The following is a 16,267-nucleotide window of genomic DNA, read 5'->3' as shown; positions in this document are numbered from 1 at the left end:
CGGGTGCTCCGGTTTCCTCCCACATTCCAAAAACATGCATAGCAGGCTAATTAAACACTCCAAATTGTCCCTAGGTGTGAGTGTGAGCGCGGATGGTTGTTCGTCTCTGTGTGCCCTGTGATTGGCTGGCAACCGGTTCAGGGTGTCCTCTGCCTACTGCCCGAAGACAGCTGGGATAGGCTCCAGCGCCCCCCGCGACCCTCGTGAGGATAAAGCGGTTCGGAAAATGAATGAATATATACTCAAAGGTAATTTGAGCGAATGAATATTTACAAAAGTGTATCAAACTGGTAGCCGTCGCATGTATCAGCACCAAGAAGAAGCTGTCAATTTCAAAAAGGATGGTGACCTAAAAGATGTCGTTCAAGTGTTAATCAGTTGTAGTGTAGCAGCTTGTGATCGTATAAATGGTCTTCTTCATTGCCACTCAATATTTTGATCGTCTGCCGCAACAGTCACTGTTTTGTTGATGAAAACGATGTGTTTATTTCGTCTAATAAAGCAGTCGTATATTGTGATAAAAGACACCAATGCTCAATTCAATTTTGTATCGTACAACCCAAATGAGTTTTCACCCAACTTTGAATTATTGTACCTCAACACCTGGGGGCGCACTTTTACAACAATAACGTTCATGAGCAGGTTCTAAAAATAGGTGAAGCTGATGAATGGGCTCATGTGTCGGATGTATCCTGTAATGACATAATGTAGCAGGTAAGGTAGCCACGCTTAACAATTACAACATACCAGGTTTGTACGTGAAGGAAGATTCAAAAACAACAACAGCAAAAAAAAAAAACATCAATTAAGTATTTATTCACATGAACATTAGATTTGCCAAAACAACATTAAGATCAAGGATAAGGTTTCATTGTGTAGAAAATACATTTGGCTTTGAAACAAGCAATAGTTATGTATGTTGGAAATTTTACTACTGTACATGGTCCAGTTTAACATATCATATTTAAAATGTCAAGGCATTAAATTAAGCCCATGAGGCTGGCACTGTGAGGGGTTGACATTTTAAGGGACATTTATACACAGCAGAGATGGTTTGCAAAGCCATTGCATCATTATTCTTACACATAAAGTGATTTTTACCTGAAAGACAACTGTAGTGCACACGAGACCCAAGTTAAAGAAAAACTTTATAGACTCCAGTTGTCAATAAATTGCAAGTAATACACACTGAGTTGGAAACTCAACAAATACAATGAACCTGATAATCCGTCTCAGCATTAACTGAGAAAAAACATTAATTGGCATCATTTAAACCACTACATAGTTGTCATAATAATGTAATCCATGATTGTTATTCGGACAATTCAAAGACCAACCTGGAAGACAAATTCTGTCTTCATAGCAGTTCAACTTGTCAAGTGTGCCAACATTGAAATTAAATAATACATAGCTTTAAGTACAAGAATAAAACTAATAAATACCACTGCTATACATTAGAGTATGTACAAATTTGAACCAAATTCTCATCACCATTCCAGATAGCCAATTATTATTCCAGTAGCCTATGACAAGAGCAGATATCCATATTTTTATTTTTTTTAATGCCTCCAGAAATCCTACTAGGGCGGTTGCTGTAAAGAGGTAAGAGGACAAGATGTCACTGGGTGCTTGAAAATTCAGCAAGGTTTAGGCTCTCATGTGCCAGCTGGGACAGGTATTTCTGCATTAGCGGAGGAAAAAGTAACAAAAAAAGATTACAAATAACGTTCTGTCAAATTCCGATTCAGAATGTTTGAAATATTATTTTGATTCACTGGACTTCTTTTACGAAACAGAAATAAGACAACCCTGCTATGAAACCTCATTTCAACTCATGGGTAATAATATTGGAATAAATGTAAACCATTAAATATCTATATACATAACACAGGGACCACATGCAGCTTTGACGGACAGCACAAGTGTGAAGAACTTTTTTTTTTCACGGAATGTCACACATTGAATTTCTTGCGTCAGCTGTGCTGCCCGCCAACAGAGAAATGTGACACGGCTTGCTGTTGAATGGACAATAATGTAACACACAACGGTTATGGATCAAGGCAACAAGAAATATTTGTGTTTATGCGTACATTGGGTGTGTATATACAAATATTGTATCTCACCGAATTGGAAAATATGAAAAGAGACACTTGTTAACTTTTAGTATCATTTTGTCCCATTCATTTTAAAGAAAAGAAATGCCGCTGGGGCAAATAAGTGTGAACAGTGATAATGTCTACATTTGATATTGAACTGTATAGAATATTAAAAAACGGTTCAATTAAAAATTTTTGACTCATCCTCACACGATCCTAACTGGTCTTTTTTTGTGTGCCTTGAACCATTATTTGTGTATTTTGAGAAATTTATAGGGACTCTATTTTATGTGTGTGTGATATTGTTTATTACACTGTATGATACTTGATTTTGCTTATGTTTATGTGAGAAATCATCGCATTTGCATCCTTCATCATGTGATGAAATGTTTGGCTTTCATTTGTGTTGCACTTGTTTCATCAAGATCATTTTCCAACGGAGAAGCACAAAACAAGCAGAATTTAAACAGTAGCGGTAATGACGCTTAATACAAATGCACACAAACAGGAATATAATGTTTGTGTGCATACACGCTCACACAAATATGACGGTAATGAGATCGAGGACATTGGCAGCACACACCTGTAGGTTCCTGTAGTGCACAGTGCTGCGACAGTGGCTCATCTTTGCAGTTTCCTCGCTAGTGTAGAACAGCTCACAAAGTTTACAGTAGAAACCAGTCCTTGGCTCAATGAACTCCACCCCTGCAAAGCAATAAACAACATGTAGGTTACCATTTTAAAGGGAACTATTGACAAACATTTAGGGGTGGAGCTATGAGGTGGCCAAGGGTGGTCAGGCTCATGCCACTCTCTGGCCACGCCTACCTACATTTGGGGGAAGATTTGGATACCTGTGACTTCTCCGCCATTTTCAGATGGATGCAGTATTCCAAGACCCCTTGATACTCTGTCACAATGACTTTAGAGCGGGTGGCTGTCACTTGGTCAAAGGGCACATATAAATAATAATTCACACTCGCACAATTTAATCTTTCATCTGTTTGGAATACTGGAGGAAGCTGGCAGATCCATCCATCCAATGTTGATAGTGCTTTTCCTCAGTCGGGTTGTGAATGAGCTGGGGCCCATCTCAGCTGATCGGTTGTCCATCAATCACAGAGCGCAGATGCAATCATTCCGACTCACATTAACACCTAGTGACAATTTAGATATTGAAAAGGCTACGCTGCTTTTTAAGTCTTAGTCTGTGTGGCAATGATTGGAACACTAAAATACGTTGTTGGAGACAAGCAACAAAACCTACACAGTGACATATGACGTTGCCTTTCGTATGAAAACTGGCCAATTTCAGTTGTGCTGAGTTTGTTCCGGAGAGAAACACAGATTGTCGAGGCATCAGACAACCAAAATAACCCCATTACTCATGGCAGACAGCTCTCGTGTCTGTGATCTATTGTTACCACGCAGCAGCGGCTTATGTAAGTCCCCATGCAGCATGTGCTGGGCCATGCCATTCCAGTGCTAATAATAATATAAATACTCATGTCTCGGGGGTGCAGTTCACAAACAGATCACAGAAATAGGTCAGCAAGTGGCCAGCCAATTCCCGTCAATTAGAGTGCTAATGCAATAGGTTGTCGGTGCCATTATTAGCTGTGTACACGATAACGCTTTAACGTTCACACCAAGACAGCAGACGCTAATGTTTGAGATCTCAATGCTGCTAGAAGAATGATGAACTGTGGAAGGGACAGATGGATATTTTCTCTTTTGGATACAACTGGAGAACCTTAACGATTTTTTTTTCAATTTCCATCTCACTGCAACAGAAGTGCAAGAAAATGTATCGAGCTTACCTAAAGGGATGATATGTTCAATAACGACTTTCTCTTGTTCAATAGATGATGAGGGCACTTCAATATCTGCCAAAAGGAAATTAGGAAAAAGGTAAATAGATACAAAATATTTTACAATAACGATTAACATGAATTTCTTGGTGGCACTAAATTTATGTTTTCCTCACTATAGGTTAGTTTATGTGCAACTTTGTTTCTACAGTCTTTGACAATTTTATGATGGGTTGGTATCACCGATCAACCAACACATTTTAAATCAGAGAGGGCTTTGTGTGTCCCTAAATTTATTTGCCGATTTCAAAAACACATCAGGCTTTGAGATATTTTCTTTGTGTTTGTTTGTTTGTAAATTTGATCTATAAAAAGGTTGTGCGATATTATAAGATTACACCTGTTGCTCAATTCTTAGTTCCTACATAGTACTAAATATATTGCATATGGTATAATATTATAATTGTTATTATCAGTATGAAAACATAATGTGTTGGTGGAAAAAAAACGAGGGCAGGTGGAACTTTCAAGCAAAGTTGCTAGTATGATCTGGGGAAAAAAAGAAAGAAAATGGAACATTGAAAATACCTCTGGTGTAAAGTACCTTTTTTAAGAATGCTGTCCTTGTGTTGAGTGACATTAGAGCTGGCATCGGTGATCTGTACTACATCCTGGACCTTGCTGTACTCTGATATTTGAATGTGATTCTTGACTGGCTCTTCTTCTAAGGGCCCAGTGTCAGGAACTTTGTCTTCTGTACTCGTCTCCTCCAACGCTGCCTTAAATTCCTCATTGGGAAATTCACTTAGGTTCATCGTGGGTGACTCAGAAGTCACAGGACTCTTCTTTTGTTCCTCCACACTTGTCTCAGTCAAAACTGCTTTCTCAGTTCCAGATGTTTGTGGAACTTCAGCGCCCTCCCATTTCACTTCCGACACAGATTTGTTAATAGACGTCGCCTGCTCTTCCAGAAGGACTGACGGTGATGGTAAAGTCTCCGCCATTGTTTGTGTTTGTTCCTCTGCAGACACTTGAGGACAGATCGCATCCTCTTCCAGCTCAGGAAGGTCCGGCTCGATAATGAAATCGTCGTCTTCTCCCACTTCATCAACTGTAAGAAATTCCTCCATGTTCTTGGGATAACAACACTCGTCATCCGTGTTTTCTCCACTTTCCAACCCCTTCTCCTTGCAAAGTAATCAAGAAAAAAACATTTTAATACACAGCTAAGCACGTTTGCAGATGTTGCCTTCTATTTTGTCTTCTTCTTGTTACTTACAATGTCCTTTTTCTCAAAACATTCAGCAGCATCTTTTGACTTGTTGTTGCCCGGAGGTGAGACATGTTCTTTAGATTGGCCATCCTACAAAGGAAAGTGAATTAGTATCTACAAAAATATGGTGAATGTAATTCAATTACAGTGTTTCCCGCTGTACTGTAGTTTATTGTTCGCGCCCTTGCTACACTTCAGATTTTCGAGCAATTGTTTTTTACAGTGCAGTATAAAGGCAAGTCCTGATTAAGAGATGCGTGCCTTCATTGTAGTATGACGTTGTGCCGCAACATACCGGGCAGCACTCAGGGTTACTGGAAGGGATATGGGGTATAATTAACAGCAAGCCGAGAGGCAGAGAAGGTCCCTAACTAATCTGATTAGATTTTTATGGTCAGGTCTTAGGCCCAACAAGGGGTAAAAACTGTTCATACTAATGAATAGGTTACCAGGTTATCAGTACAGCTGTGGTTCAAAATAATATTAATTTTATTACTAATATTTTCGAAGAAGAAGCAGCAACTTGTCCCTGAATTCAGCAATGTCACCCACTGAGCCACCGGGTTGCCATGCAACATTCTCTAAAAATGTTATTTTGAATTGACTTCAACACTGTCCCAAATGACGACCAGCTTCAGCTCTTCAGCCACACAAATCCAATTTTCAACTCGATCTGTTGGGTCAAAATAATCAGCCCAACGTTGGGTAAAAGTAACCAAATCTGCTCAAAATCCGCAGCTACCCAGCAAGTGGATTGGGTCAAAAAAACGCGTATGCTTGTTAATATTATTGTATGCCATCATATCTTGTATGTGTTGCGTATCCGTGTGTGTTAAGGTAGCAGTTGCTTGAAAGTTTATACTTAATGTAAAACGTATCCGCATTTTGGTTAGTTTTGGTGTTTTTGCATTGCATTCTATGTTAGTATTATGCTAGCAGTTTCATTGTAGCAGTTGTTTGAAAGTTTATACGCACTGTAAAAATTATGCCCATTTTGGTTAGTTTTGACGTTTTGCATTACATCGTATGTTAGTACAATATTAAGCTAGCAGTTTCATGGAACAAAGTTATGTGGTACGGTATAACATTTTGGTGTTGCTAACTCAAAAGATACAATACTTAATTCTTTTTTGGTTTGTGTGTCAATTTTTTAGTAAACTTCAACTAGGAGCGACAAACAGCTTGAAGCAAGTTAGCTCTGCCTCTTATTTTGGCAAAGTGGTGATGAGAGAGTGAGAACGAGGGTGAAGGGATACTTCAAAAAGTGTGTGTTTAGTTTCACATATTGCGGGTCTGGAACTCATCCCCCAAGATACACCGTGGTTGACTGTAATCTAGGCGTATTTGCTACTCACAGTATTTCTAGTGGGGCTGTCATGTTTCTCTGTAGGGATGCACCTCTTGTTTGGCTTCCTACTTCTCCCCCTGCTGGGTGAACGCGGCTTCTTATCTTCTGGAGTTCTGCGGTGTGGGTCATCGATCATCTTGCTCTCCACATGCCTCGAATGCCTGCTGTGGTCACTGCCATTCCTCCTCCTTGACTTGCTGTCGTGTCTTTGGTATGGAGATCTGCACACTTTGTCTGACTTCATGTAAAAGCTTTCCTCAATGCTCCGGTAGGAGTTGAAGGACTTGCCTTGAGGACTGCCTTGTGGGAAGTCTCTGTTTCCAGGCATCCCTTTATCAAATCCTCTCTCGTCTGCCGACCTGGAGATGACATAATCCGAGGTTTTCCCATAGGCTTTCCGCCGGTCTGATGGTCGTTCGTTGGGGCGGTCGCCGTCCGTGCTGCAGCCATTCCGCCGGGAGGGTTCATCCCTCTCCATGTCACCCTCACCTCGTCTATGGTGTGAAGACCAGTCCCAAGAACCTCGGCGTAGGCCCAGACCATTGGTGCCTCTCTCCTGAGCCATGCAGGGGGCCGCCTGGGGGCTGTGGGCTGAGCTACATGATGTGAAACTGGGACTGTGTGAGTGAGGGCTGAGGGAGCTTCTGACGGGGCTGCGGGAGCGAGCTCTGTCTGTCATGTAGCTGGAGGAAGGTGATAGGTAAATTAAATTAAATCTAAATCTGTGTTGTGACATTCCACAGAGGTTCCACTCTAAAGAATAACTTTTTTTTATTTGGGGTGGGGAAGGGGGAGGGGGGGGGACGCTTTTTTGACCTCAGACATTATGTACTTTATGTATAACCTTGCCGCTGTCAGGTACGGGGAAATTTTGGGCCAAACAGACTAACAAACTGTTGAAAACAGGGATGAAGTTACATTTCAATAATCTGACATGTTTTTCATGTTGCGGAAAGATAAAACGTTTTCTTACTGCTGAGGTTCTTGCATTTCATCTCTTTCCCAATGGGATGCAATATCTTGGATGATTGCCTGAACATCTTTACCCGGTTTCTATATAAATAAGAGATTTGAATTTAGTAAATCACATTTTTTGGGGGGTAAATTTGAACACGATGCATACAGGTTTTTCTCAAATCTTACCTTAAGTTGTAGCTCCTGGTATCTTTTGGACATTCGAATGAGAAGTTTCTGGTTGTTTATCATGGCTGGAGTCAGTTGATAATACTGAACCATGGCTTTAGCTGCCTCCACATAGGCCATCTCCAGAAAGGCCTGATTGGGGAGAGCATAAAAACAAATCTCAAACTCAACTGTTGTGTAATTTTCTATATCATATTCAAATGCAGTCCTGTTTCCTCCCACATTCCCAAAACATGAACGGTAGGTTCATGTTGTGACTTTAAATTGTCTGCAAGTGTGAAAGGTTGTATGTCCAGACCAGTTCACGGTGTACTCTGCCTCTCGCCCGAAGACAGCGGATTATCTTTTTATAAAAACAATTCACTCAGCAGTTGAATTTTAAAATGACATATTTCATTAATATTAACAAGGAAGCTTGCATTTGAATTTTGGTGGCAGTTTTAAGATAGGAAACTAGTCAGTAACCACCATTTGCCTCACTCGGTGCAACAAATCTTTGTTTGAACTGAACACATGTGCCATTCATCCTTGACCATCGCCTCATGCTGCAGCATGTAGTGCACAAGCCCATCTTGAACACATGCCAGGTCTTGCATGGAGAGCATTCACCAGTTTGGGATCATTCTGGAGCCGTGCATGCCACAACGTGTTCCAGTTCTTGCCAATATCCAGCAACTTAACACAGCCATTGAAGATGAGTTAACCAACAATCCATAGGCCACAACCGACAAACCTGACCGTGTCTATTCCAAGGAGATGTATTGCAATGTGTGAAACAATTGCGGTCACACCAGGTACTGACTGGCTTTCCAACCCCCTCAGTCTAGAAATATTTTAGAGTGGCCTTTTATTGTGGCCTGCCAAAGGCACAAGTGTGTAATAAATGTGTTACACTGCGCGAGGCAAATGATGGTCACACCAGATACTGTTTTGTTTTTTAGCCCCTTGTGAGAAAAAGGTATTTTATGTTCACCAAAAAACACCTGTATGTTTGAGTTCGAACCATGAAAGATGGGAGCTAAAAAAGTGTTGCATTCACATTTTTGTTCAGTATAAAAATAGGGTCTCCTCTTTGTGGAGAAAATTTACTGCTTCATTAGTCAAACGTAGAACAACACCGCTTCATTCCACCTGAGTTTTATTTCTTTTAATCTTTTCTTCAGGAACTTTTGTGTTCCCACATGACTATGCCACAGTGAGCGACGTTTTGTTGCAGATAGGTTTTGCTGTGGACTGCGCAAATGATGTTCTGGATGCGCATTCCTACTTGTAACACTTCAACATCTTGTCGAAAATAAATTTCTAATAGCACGTGCAATAACATTACTAAGCAGAGACCAATCAAAATGTATCAGTGGCGAAAAATAAAATTTAAAAAATCTGTTCTGATACCTGATGAGTTGAGCGCATCAAGATGTAATTGGTAACTTTGCCAAAGGGCAGTCCCAGATTGATGACATCATTCTCGGTACAACTGCCTTCAGGGAGGTTGCAGATGTGAACAACACGGCCCGCCGTGGCCTTTCTTGGCGGAAATGGCTGCAAATATTACAAGGAGAACATCAGCATCTGAGAAAACAAAGAATTGGCAGCAACGGCTTGCTCTTTGATTTGGCAATTGGAGCAGGGCGCCCTTGAGCAGGGTCATGAAACCCCAACTGCTTGGGGGTGTGATATAGTTGCACGGCAGCCTGACTCTGACATTTCTCTTCAGTGTGTAATGAGAATTTCCCGAAGGGCCTCCAGAGAGTGTGAAGTTACCATCATTGGTAACGTAAGCAGGTGTTCCAAACTGACCTTACACGCACAACCATGTGATTAGTCCTTGTCAATCACCAGGAAAAAAAAAGGAATCATAAAAATGACAGCTGATGAAACATATCATAGAATGATATGTCGGAATAATCTATGTAGCGGTGTGGTGGAGGTTGCGGCAGAAAACGATTCTGCCCATCATCAGTGCAACACTATCACACAGCGTGTCTTTGATCCAGCTGCTTCTATTAATAGCAGCCGTAGAACCGTGGCAGGAAGAAGGTTTTTAGCATTTAGATTTACACACTTGTCAAACATTTGATCGTACAAAGTATACTGACCCACATTTAATTGCATTTTGAACATCCCTTTTCATTATGAGACACGGGTCGGACTTCAATAAACATAGCAGCAAATGTAATGCTTCGGGGTGTTGTATATTTGGCACTATTTTTATTGCAATGCTTATCATGGTCACATTCATTTGGTGAATTTGATACTTAATAGACCACAAAAAAATATGTATTCATAAATTCCTGATGTAGATTTAGTTTATCTGTATACCGGAATATACTAACACGGTGCTCCTGGCTGTCCGACCGGCGGAACCAAACACGGTCTATAGCGGGCACAAAGCTTCTTGGCTGTCTGGCCGGCGTCTGTGCACGACACGGGGTACTATGTTTGGCTGGTCAGAAGCTGTTTTCATTTTGCTCACCTGTCTGTTCAGCCATTAATAGCTAATTTTGCCTCCACAGGCCACAGAAGCTAAAAGCCATGTGTATGCTTCTACCTGTTGTCCTCAAAGTTTTTTTAAAATAATTTTAAACTCACAAACTTACAAACCCTGTTTGAAAATAAGTGCAGTGTCAGCATTTTATCATTACTTCTACAAAGTAGTGTCGAACAGTGGAAAGTCTTCATTAAGGTGACAACTTAATGGTTTCTGGCCCGCAAGATGACTTTGGCAGTTTGAAAGTTACAAGAGCGATAATTCTATTAACAGCCCCATGCCAGTGCCACTGCCACCATCTGAGCACATAAAGGTCAATATACACTGGGCTCAATAAACAGATCCCATTATAGACTGTTAATGGTCGCTGAATGTTCAAGTAAGGAAAAATCTTGGTCGTTGCTCCATGGACTTTACTAGCTTTTGACCTGCAAATGTCGTGTGCTTGTGAAAGCCCCTGCGGTTCGACCGCAGAACTGAGATCCCGCTGAGGGTGACTCGGGCTATGAACAGTAGCTGAGACCACAAACTAGCAAGACATGACTTAAAATTGTGAATAAAAAAGCTTAGAATCAAAGTTACAGAAATGAGGACAACCCAAAATGTTTTACTTTACAATCAAAGAAGAACATTATCCAGGAAGCTGCATTAAGTGAACAGGCTCAAATTCAAAATCCAGCACACTGGCAACCCAAATTACCGCATCGGGCCTTTGTCAACTGTCATTCAAGTTAAAATCGAGCGAGTTATTGTTTTTATGTGTTATGTTGTAGTACACAGGGGTTCACTTTAGTGAAAATATTTGCGTAAAAGGACTGGAGCGATGGACGGGGCTCAAGGTGCCAAGTGGAAGTGAGGGAAGATCTGCGCTGCTTTATTTTCCAGCCACTCTCATTCCAAACACTACCACAATGTTTCTCTTCCCATTTAATTTTAACTTCTTGTGTTATCTTTTAGTTCAGCATTTGGCATTTTTCTGAGAAAAAACTAAATGCATTAAAATTCAACTCCGGTCGCCTTTACAACAATTTAACATGGTGCTGAGTGACAGGAATCTATCCATAGGACATGCCTGTTTGTTTGTACAAAGCAGTATTCATGTTTGACGGTCCAAAGGAGTTGGTCTGCTTACTTTCACAGTTCCTCCTCGTCACAACGTTCCACAGCCCATGCACGCTGATCCCTGGGATCACCTTACTGGGCTCTACTCGATGTGTAGCCTGACACAGCTGCCTGGGGTTTGTCAGGCCTGTACTGCTAACAGTATTCATTGTAATCCTGTGTTTATTGTTTTTGTTTTCTCATTCCCTGAAACTACCGTTTTAGTGCAAGGCGGACTTCTATACACATAAGATATCCTTTATTTGTCCCACACTGGGGAAATTTCCAATGCATGCACATATGTATGTGTACAGCACCCTGTGTTTTAGTCGAATGTTTCAAGTAGCAGTTACTTCATTCTGATTGGTGATTTGCATTTATTCATCATTTCTTTCTGATTCCATTGTTTGTAGATACGGCGTGTTTCTTTGCCTTTCACCGTGGACATGTACAGTGTATAAAAAGTGAACAACGGCTTGGCTTTAACGTCATAAAATTCCACCTGTTCTACTCAGACAGGTGTGTTTATAGACACTAACTTTAGCTCATGTAGAATTACCTATAAATAGTTAATTGGTAATTGTCAGGATTTGTAAACTAGTTGTGTTTTTGTTATGCATCTGTAATTGATAATAATGTACAGAAAATACACAAATGAATAGATAAAAGAAAATCTACATCTGTGTAATCTATCAGCTGCCATCAAATGATTCTTGTCCTCTTTGTGACTCAAAATACACAGGTTGCAGAATCATACTTTGTTTTTTCAAGGGGTAAGCTTTAAGAACTAAAAAAGATATCAAGAAAAAGACCCAGCTATTAAGAGACGAAATTTGAGCATACACTTACATTCATGTAACTGAAACCTGGCCGGTGGCTGTGGCTGCCTATAAACATGATTAGTTGTAAGATAACAGCTGATGCTTTGTTGTAACCAGTAACAACATATTTTTATTTATAGGGGTACAGTAGCAACCCCTGTGGTCAAGTGGTTAGCACGTTGACCACACAGTGTAGAGGATGTGGGTTCGATCCCAGCTCCTTCCTGTGTGGAGTTTGCATGTTCTCCCCATGCATGTGTGGGTTTTCCCGGGTATTCCGGTTTCCTCCCACATTCCAAAAACAGGCATGGCAGGCTGATTGAACACTCAAAATTGTCCCTAGGTGTGAGTGTGAGCGCGGATGGTTCTTCGTCTCTGTGTGCCCTGTGATTGGCTGGCAACCGGTTCAGGGTGTCTCCTGCCTGCTACCCAAAGTCAGCTGGGATAGGCTACAGCAACCCCCACAACCCTTGTGAAGATAAAGCGGATCGGAAAATGGATGGATGACCCCATCAGTACTTGAATGTGGAAAAAAAAAACACATTTGTCAGACCTGTGACTCTGTCTGGGGTGACGTAAATCCCGTGCTGGGCAAAGAGTAATTCTTCATGGCTGCAGCTGGCAAGTATGAGGTGTTGACCCCTGAGGAAACATCTGTGTGGAAACAATTTCCGACATGTAAAATGGGCAATTGTAAAAAATACTGATTTGATAATACTAACTTTTGCCACACAGTGTAATAAGATTGCAATACTGTTACATGGTTGTATGTACAGTATTTTGAGTATGAGATTCTGTTAACATCACTGAGGTAGGATTTAAGAAAATCGATACAATGTTGTTGAAAACGAATCCCTCCAAGCATTCTAAAGAAAAATAATACGCCATTGTAACCACAAATGTTATTAATTTAATTTTGAATCAGTACTGTTTAACATTGGTCTTGCCACACTGAGTAATTAGACACTACTATACTGTATAGGAGGCATGTGGGAGGAGATTGGACCATATTTTTAAATTTAGACACAGCAATGCCCTGTATATATTTATAATTGCATGTTTCCTCACTCTGTCAGCTCCCTCAATTACTCTCATTTACATATTGCCATCATGTGAAAAACTGCACACTGACAGGCCTGCTTGTGTCGCCCATGCTATTGAGTCCGGTAACGTACCTTGACCTGCAGAAGTGCAGTTCATTGAGTCCCCTCCATTGAGAGCGCCACCTGAGGGCCGACCAAGAGTGAAGTGAGCAGCTCCCGTTGATACCACTGCCGCGCTGGAACAATCAAGCACATGGCTCATTTTACATGTCTTTGCCCTCGTACCTTAAGACAGTCCTCATATTCAGGGAAACATCAAGATAGCTGTAAACTATCTTGCTATGTAGCAGCAAACAAAATGAAATGAATATGCAAAGCGATACATCAGTTCCGAACAGGCCAATATCGTGCTAGAACAATGTATATATATTTTTAATCACCAAGGTTCCATGCGCCCATCATATTTTTAAGATAAGATAAGAAACCCTTTATTGTCTCATAATGGAGAAATTTGCAATGTTGGGACCATTCCTGACAAGGCAGCCCAGAGTTAGTCACTGGCTTTGTTTCTTGGCATCAGTATACAGTACTTGATGCTATTACAGGGGTAGTTTAAAAATTCACACTGATTTCAACACTCACCCTTCATTGGTGTATAACACTCGGTTCTGAAGGTGTAGTTTTCCCTTTACGTGCTGGTCCCAGTCCTGAAAATACACGTGCATACACAAATACAAGTCAACAGGCATGAAGTCTTGACATCGAACACCAGAAGCTTTCCCTCTTGCGTACAAGCTACGGGCAATTAAAAAGCTCAGAGTATGGGGTCTTGTCTTGTGACTACACGTCAGGAAATGTTCATATGAGCCCTCCTGCGCATGTATCTGTGTATAACTTGAGGGATGAGCAGAAAATAAAGAAAAATTCTTAATCGATTGTGTGGAATTGATTTGCGATTGTACCTTAAATGGAAAATTTGCAGTTTTTAAACTGGTAGCAAAATTTGAATCTAGTCTCACTTCACACAATGGACAATGTATATATGGACAACCTGTGAATCCAATTGTTGCTAGTCTTCCAACAGGATGTTAGATGATCTGGATTTCATATTGAGTACATTGAGACACGATCCTCATTATTCCACAATGGATAGAATGTAGTTTTTGTGACATTTTTGTTTGGTGGTGCACCTTAAGATTTTTTTTTTGCTTTTGTCATATATGTGGCTTGGCTCAATAAACATTTAGAAACACTGATCTAGAGAACAAAGTGGAAGATGAGCGACAACCACACAAACGACTGCAATGGGCATCATTATTCTGCTTAATAAGGCACTTGCGTGGAACAGGGGTCCAGAGCATTCAAAAAGGAATCCTCCCATGAGTCCCATCCCATTAAAAGAGGTCATTCATTTTCCCTATAGTCATTGAGGAAAACTGTCCACCATTTTGGCAATAATGTAATTAATTTTGTCATTGCAATTTAACATACAACTGACCTTGAGGTTGTAGACTTTCTTGTCGCAGATGCTGCACTGGTGTGGCAGTTGAGTGGGTGTGACAGCATGGTAGTCATTAACTTGGTAAGGCTGAAGTGTTCTGGTACCAGAACACAACGTTTCTTCGCTTCCATGCAGGGGTTGGTAAATCCCAAAGCCCTGCATGCCGTCAGTGACAAAAGACGAACCGCCACTCTTGGCCTTGAACTTGTGGTCAGAAGTGGGCTCCTCTGGGTTATACAGTTCATTTCTGGACTGCACCGTCTGCCCAGCTGTTGTCCAAACAGTGGCGACATCAGAGGCCAATGGCACATTCACCGTGTGACTCACATTATTCAGTGGTCCGTTCCATTGCTCTGTCTGTCCGGAACAGTTATACAGATTTATGTTCGGATCAGCAACATTGAATACAGCTTGTTGGCTGGCCATATCTTGTCCATAGAAGTCTTGTTTGAAGGCAACATTGTTCAGTTGTTTTGTTTGAGCGCCGACCACGGAATAATGTCCATCAGCAGTCGGGACTGATGCTGCAGATGTGCCTCCCAAGTTGTACTGAAGACGCCTGTCGATATCGGAGGGGTACGTGGGCACGGACTTTTTACCAAACTCCACACCCTGTTGGCCTACGGTGGACGCTCCACCATGATGGTTCAGTTTCACATTCCCTGGGTTCTGGTTGAATCCTCCAGCCCCCAAGGCAGTATTTGAAGTGGGGAAACCAAGCACCCCTGTGGGAAAGCAAATTTGGGGGTTCCGCAGTTGATTGAAGAGGGGCTGGGCCATGGCAACATTGGAAAGAACCTGATTGAGAGCACTGGCCGCGGTGGCTGTATTGCCTCCGTGAGCCAGCTTCAGGCGATGGAGGGTGAGCTGGGCCTGGAGCTGAGCAAGCTGGAGGCTGGCCGGACTCAGGAGGAGTTGCTGGTTCTGCTGCTGGGCACCCAATTGCACACTGCCAGACAGCTGTCTCCCTCCCTTCTTGTCTGCACTGTCCACTGGCACAGTGCTGATGGAAGAGGGAACACAATTAGAGTTATTCTACATTCATTTAATTTCAAAAAGTCTTGTTCAGATGTGAATGAAAAGCAGGATGGATACCAAGTGTTCAAGGACATTTGCTGCCAAGTTGTTAGGTACATGTATTGACCGCATCAACATGAGGTACAGATCTTTACAAAGATAGTAATCCTCAGATTTGGCTGACACTGTCGATGAAGTATTGATAATTATGGGCCAATAGGAAACTGATTTTAGTATAATGCAAGACCAGTTCTAGACGCCTACAGTCTTCAGTACATGAATGAATACTGGTAAATTATCTGTCAATATATACAGTATATATACAGTATATATATATTATAATGCAACTTCATTTTTTTTAATTCAGCATCGGTATCCAATAGGTGTATGAAACAATTGAAACAAAAATCATTTTCATGGGAGGGACAATCTCCTACCGAGATATATGGTAACGTTTTGTGTATGTTCAAAGGACGACACAATTGCTAATGTTATTCAGTTGCTTTATTCCCACAAGGTGTAACAGAATTCATCTTTTTCCAAATTATTATTATTTTTTTTCAATCAGGGCTTTTTTTTCATAATTCAATGAATGTGCTGGAATATAGTTCACTCCAAGCTTCCT

General features: G+C 41.2%; 1 protein-coding gene across 1 annotated transcript; it reads right to left on the bottom strand.

The window, feature by feature from the left end:
* Nucleotides 1-843: 843 nt before the first annotated feature.
* rbm20 (RNA binding motif protein 20) lies at nt 844-15,761 on the bottom strand. Its single transcript, XM_086119164.1, has 14 exons — nt 15,721-15,761; nt 14,623-15,628; nt 13,767-13,831; nt 13,257-13,360; nt 12,635-12,735; nt 9,064-9,210; nt 7,672-7,803; nt 7,502-7,581; nt 6,536-7,211; nt 5,187-5,270; nt 4,512-5,094; nt 3,917-3,982; nt 2,680-2,801; nt 844-1,681 (listed from the first exon to the last, which is right to left on the bottom strand). Exons 1-14 carry the CDS (start codon nt 15,759-15,761, stop codon nt 1,619-1,621), a joined length of 3,270 nt encoding a protein of 1,089 aa, XP_085975290.1. The 3' UTR covers nt 844-1,618.
* Between the last annotated feature and the right edge of the window lie 506 nt (nt 15,762-16,267).

Source organism: Hippocampus guttulatus, chromosome 9 (genome assembly GCF_054856545.1).
Source record: "Hippocampus guttulatus isolate MCC_2025c chromosome 9, RoL_Hgut_1.0, whole genome shotgun sequence".
In the NCBI taxonomy this organism is placed as follows: Eukaryota; Metazoa; Chordata; class Actinopteri; order Syngnathiformes; family Syngnathidae; genus Hippocampus; species Hippocampus guttulatus.
The sequence above is the reverse complement of the archived record's forward strand: the minus strand, read 5'-3'. Positions and strand labels throughout refer to the sequence as shown.

Coding starts and splice junctions, on each gene's coding strand:
- rbm20 (XM_086119164.1), bottom strand. CDS start 15,761: ATGTACCTAACAACTTGGCAGCAAATGTCCTTGAACACTTG. Junction 5,271..6,535: donor ACAGCCCCACTAGAAATACT/GTGAGTAGCAAA, acceptor TTTCCTTTGTAG/GATGGCCAATCTAAAGAACA. Junction 1,682..2,679: donor TGCACTACAGGAACCTACAG/GTGTGTGCTGCC, acceptor CCGCTAATGCAG/AAATACCTGTCCCAGCTGGC.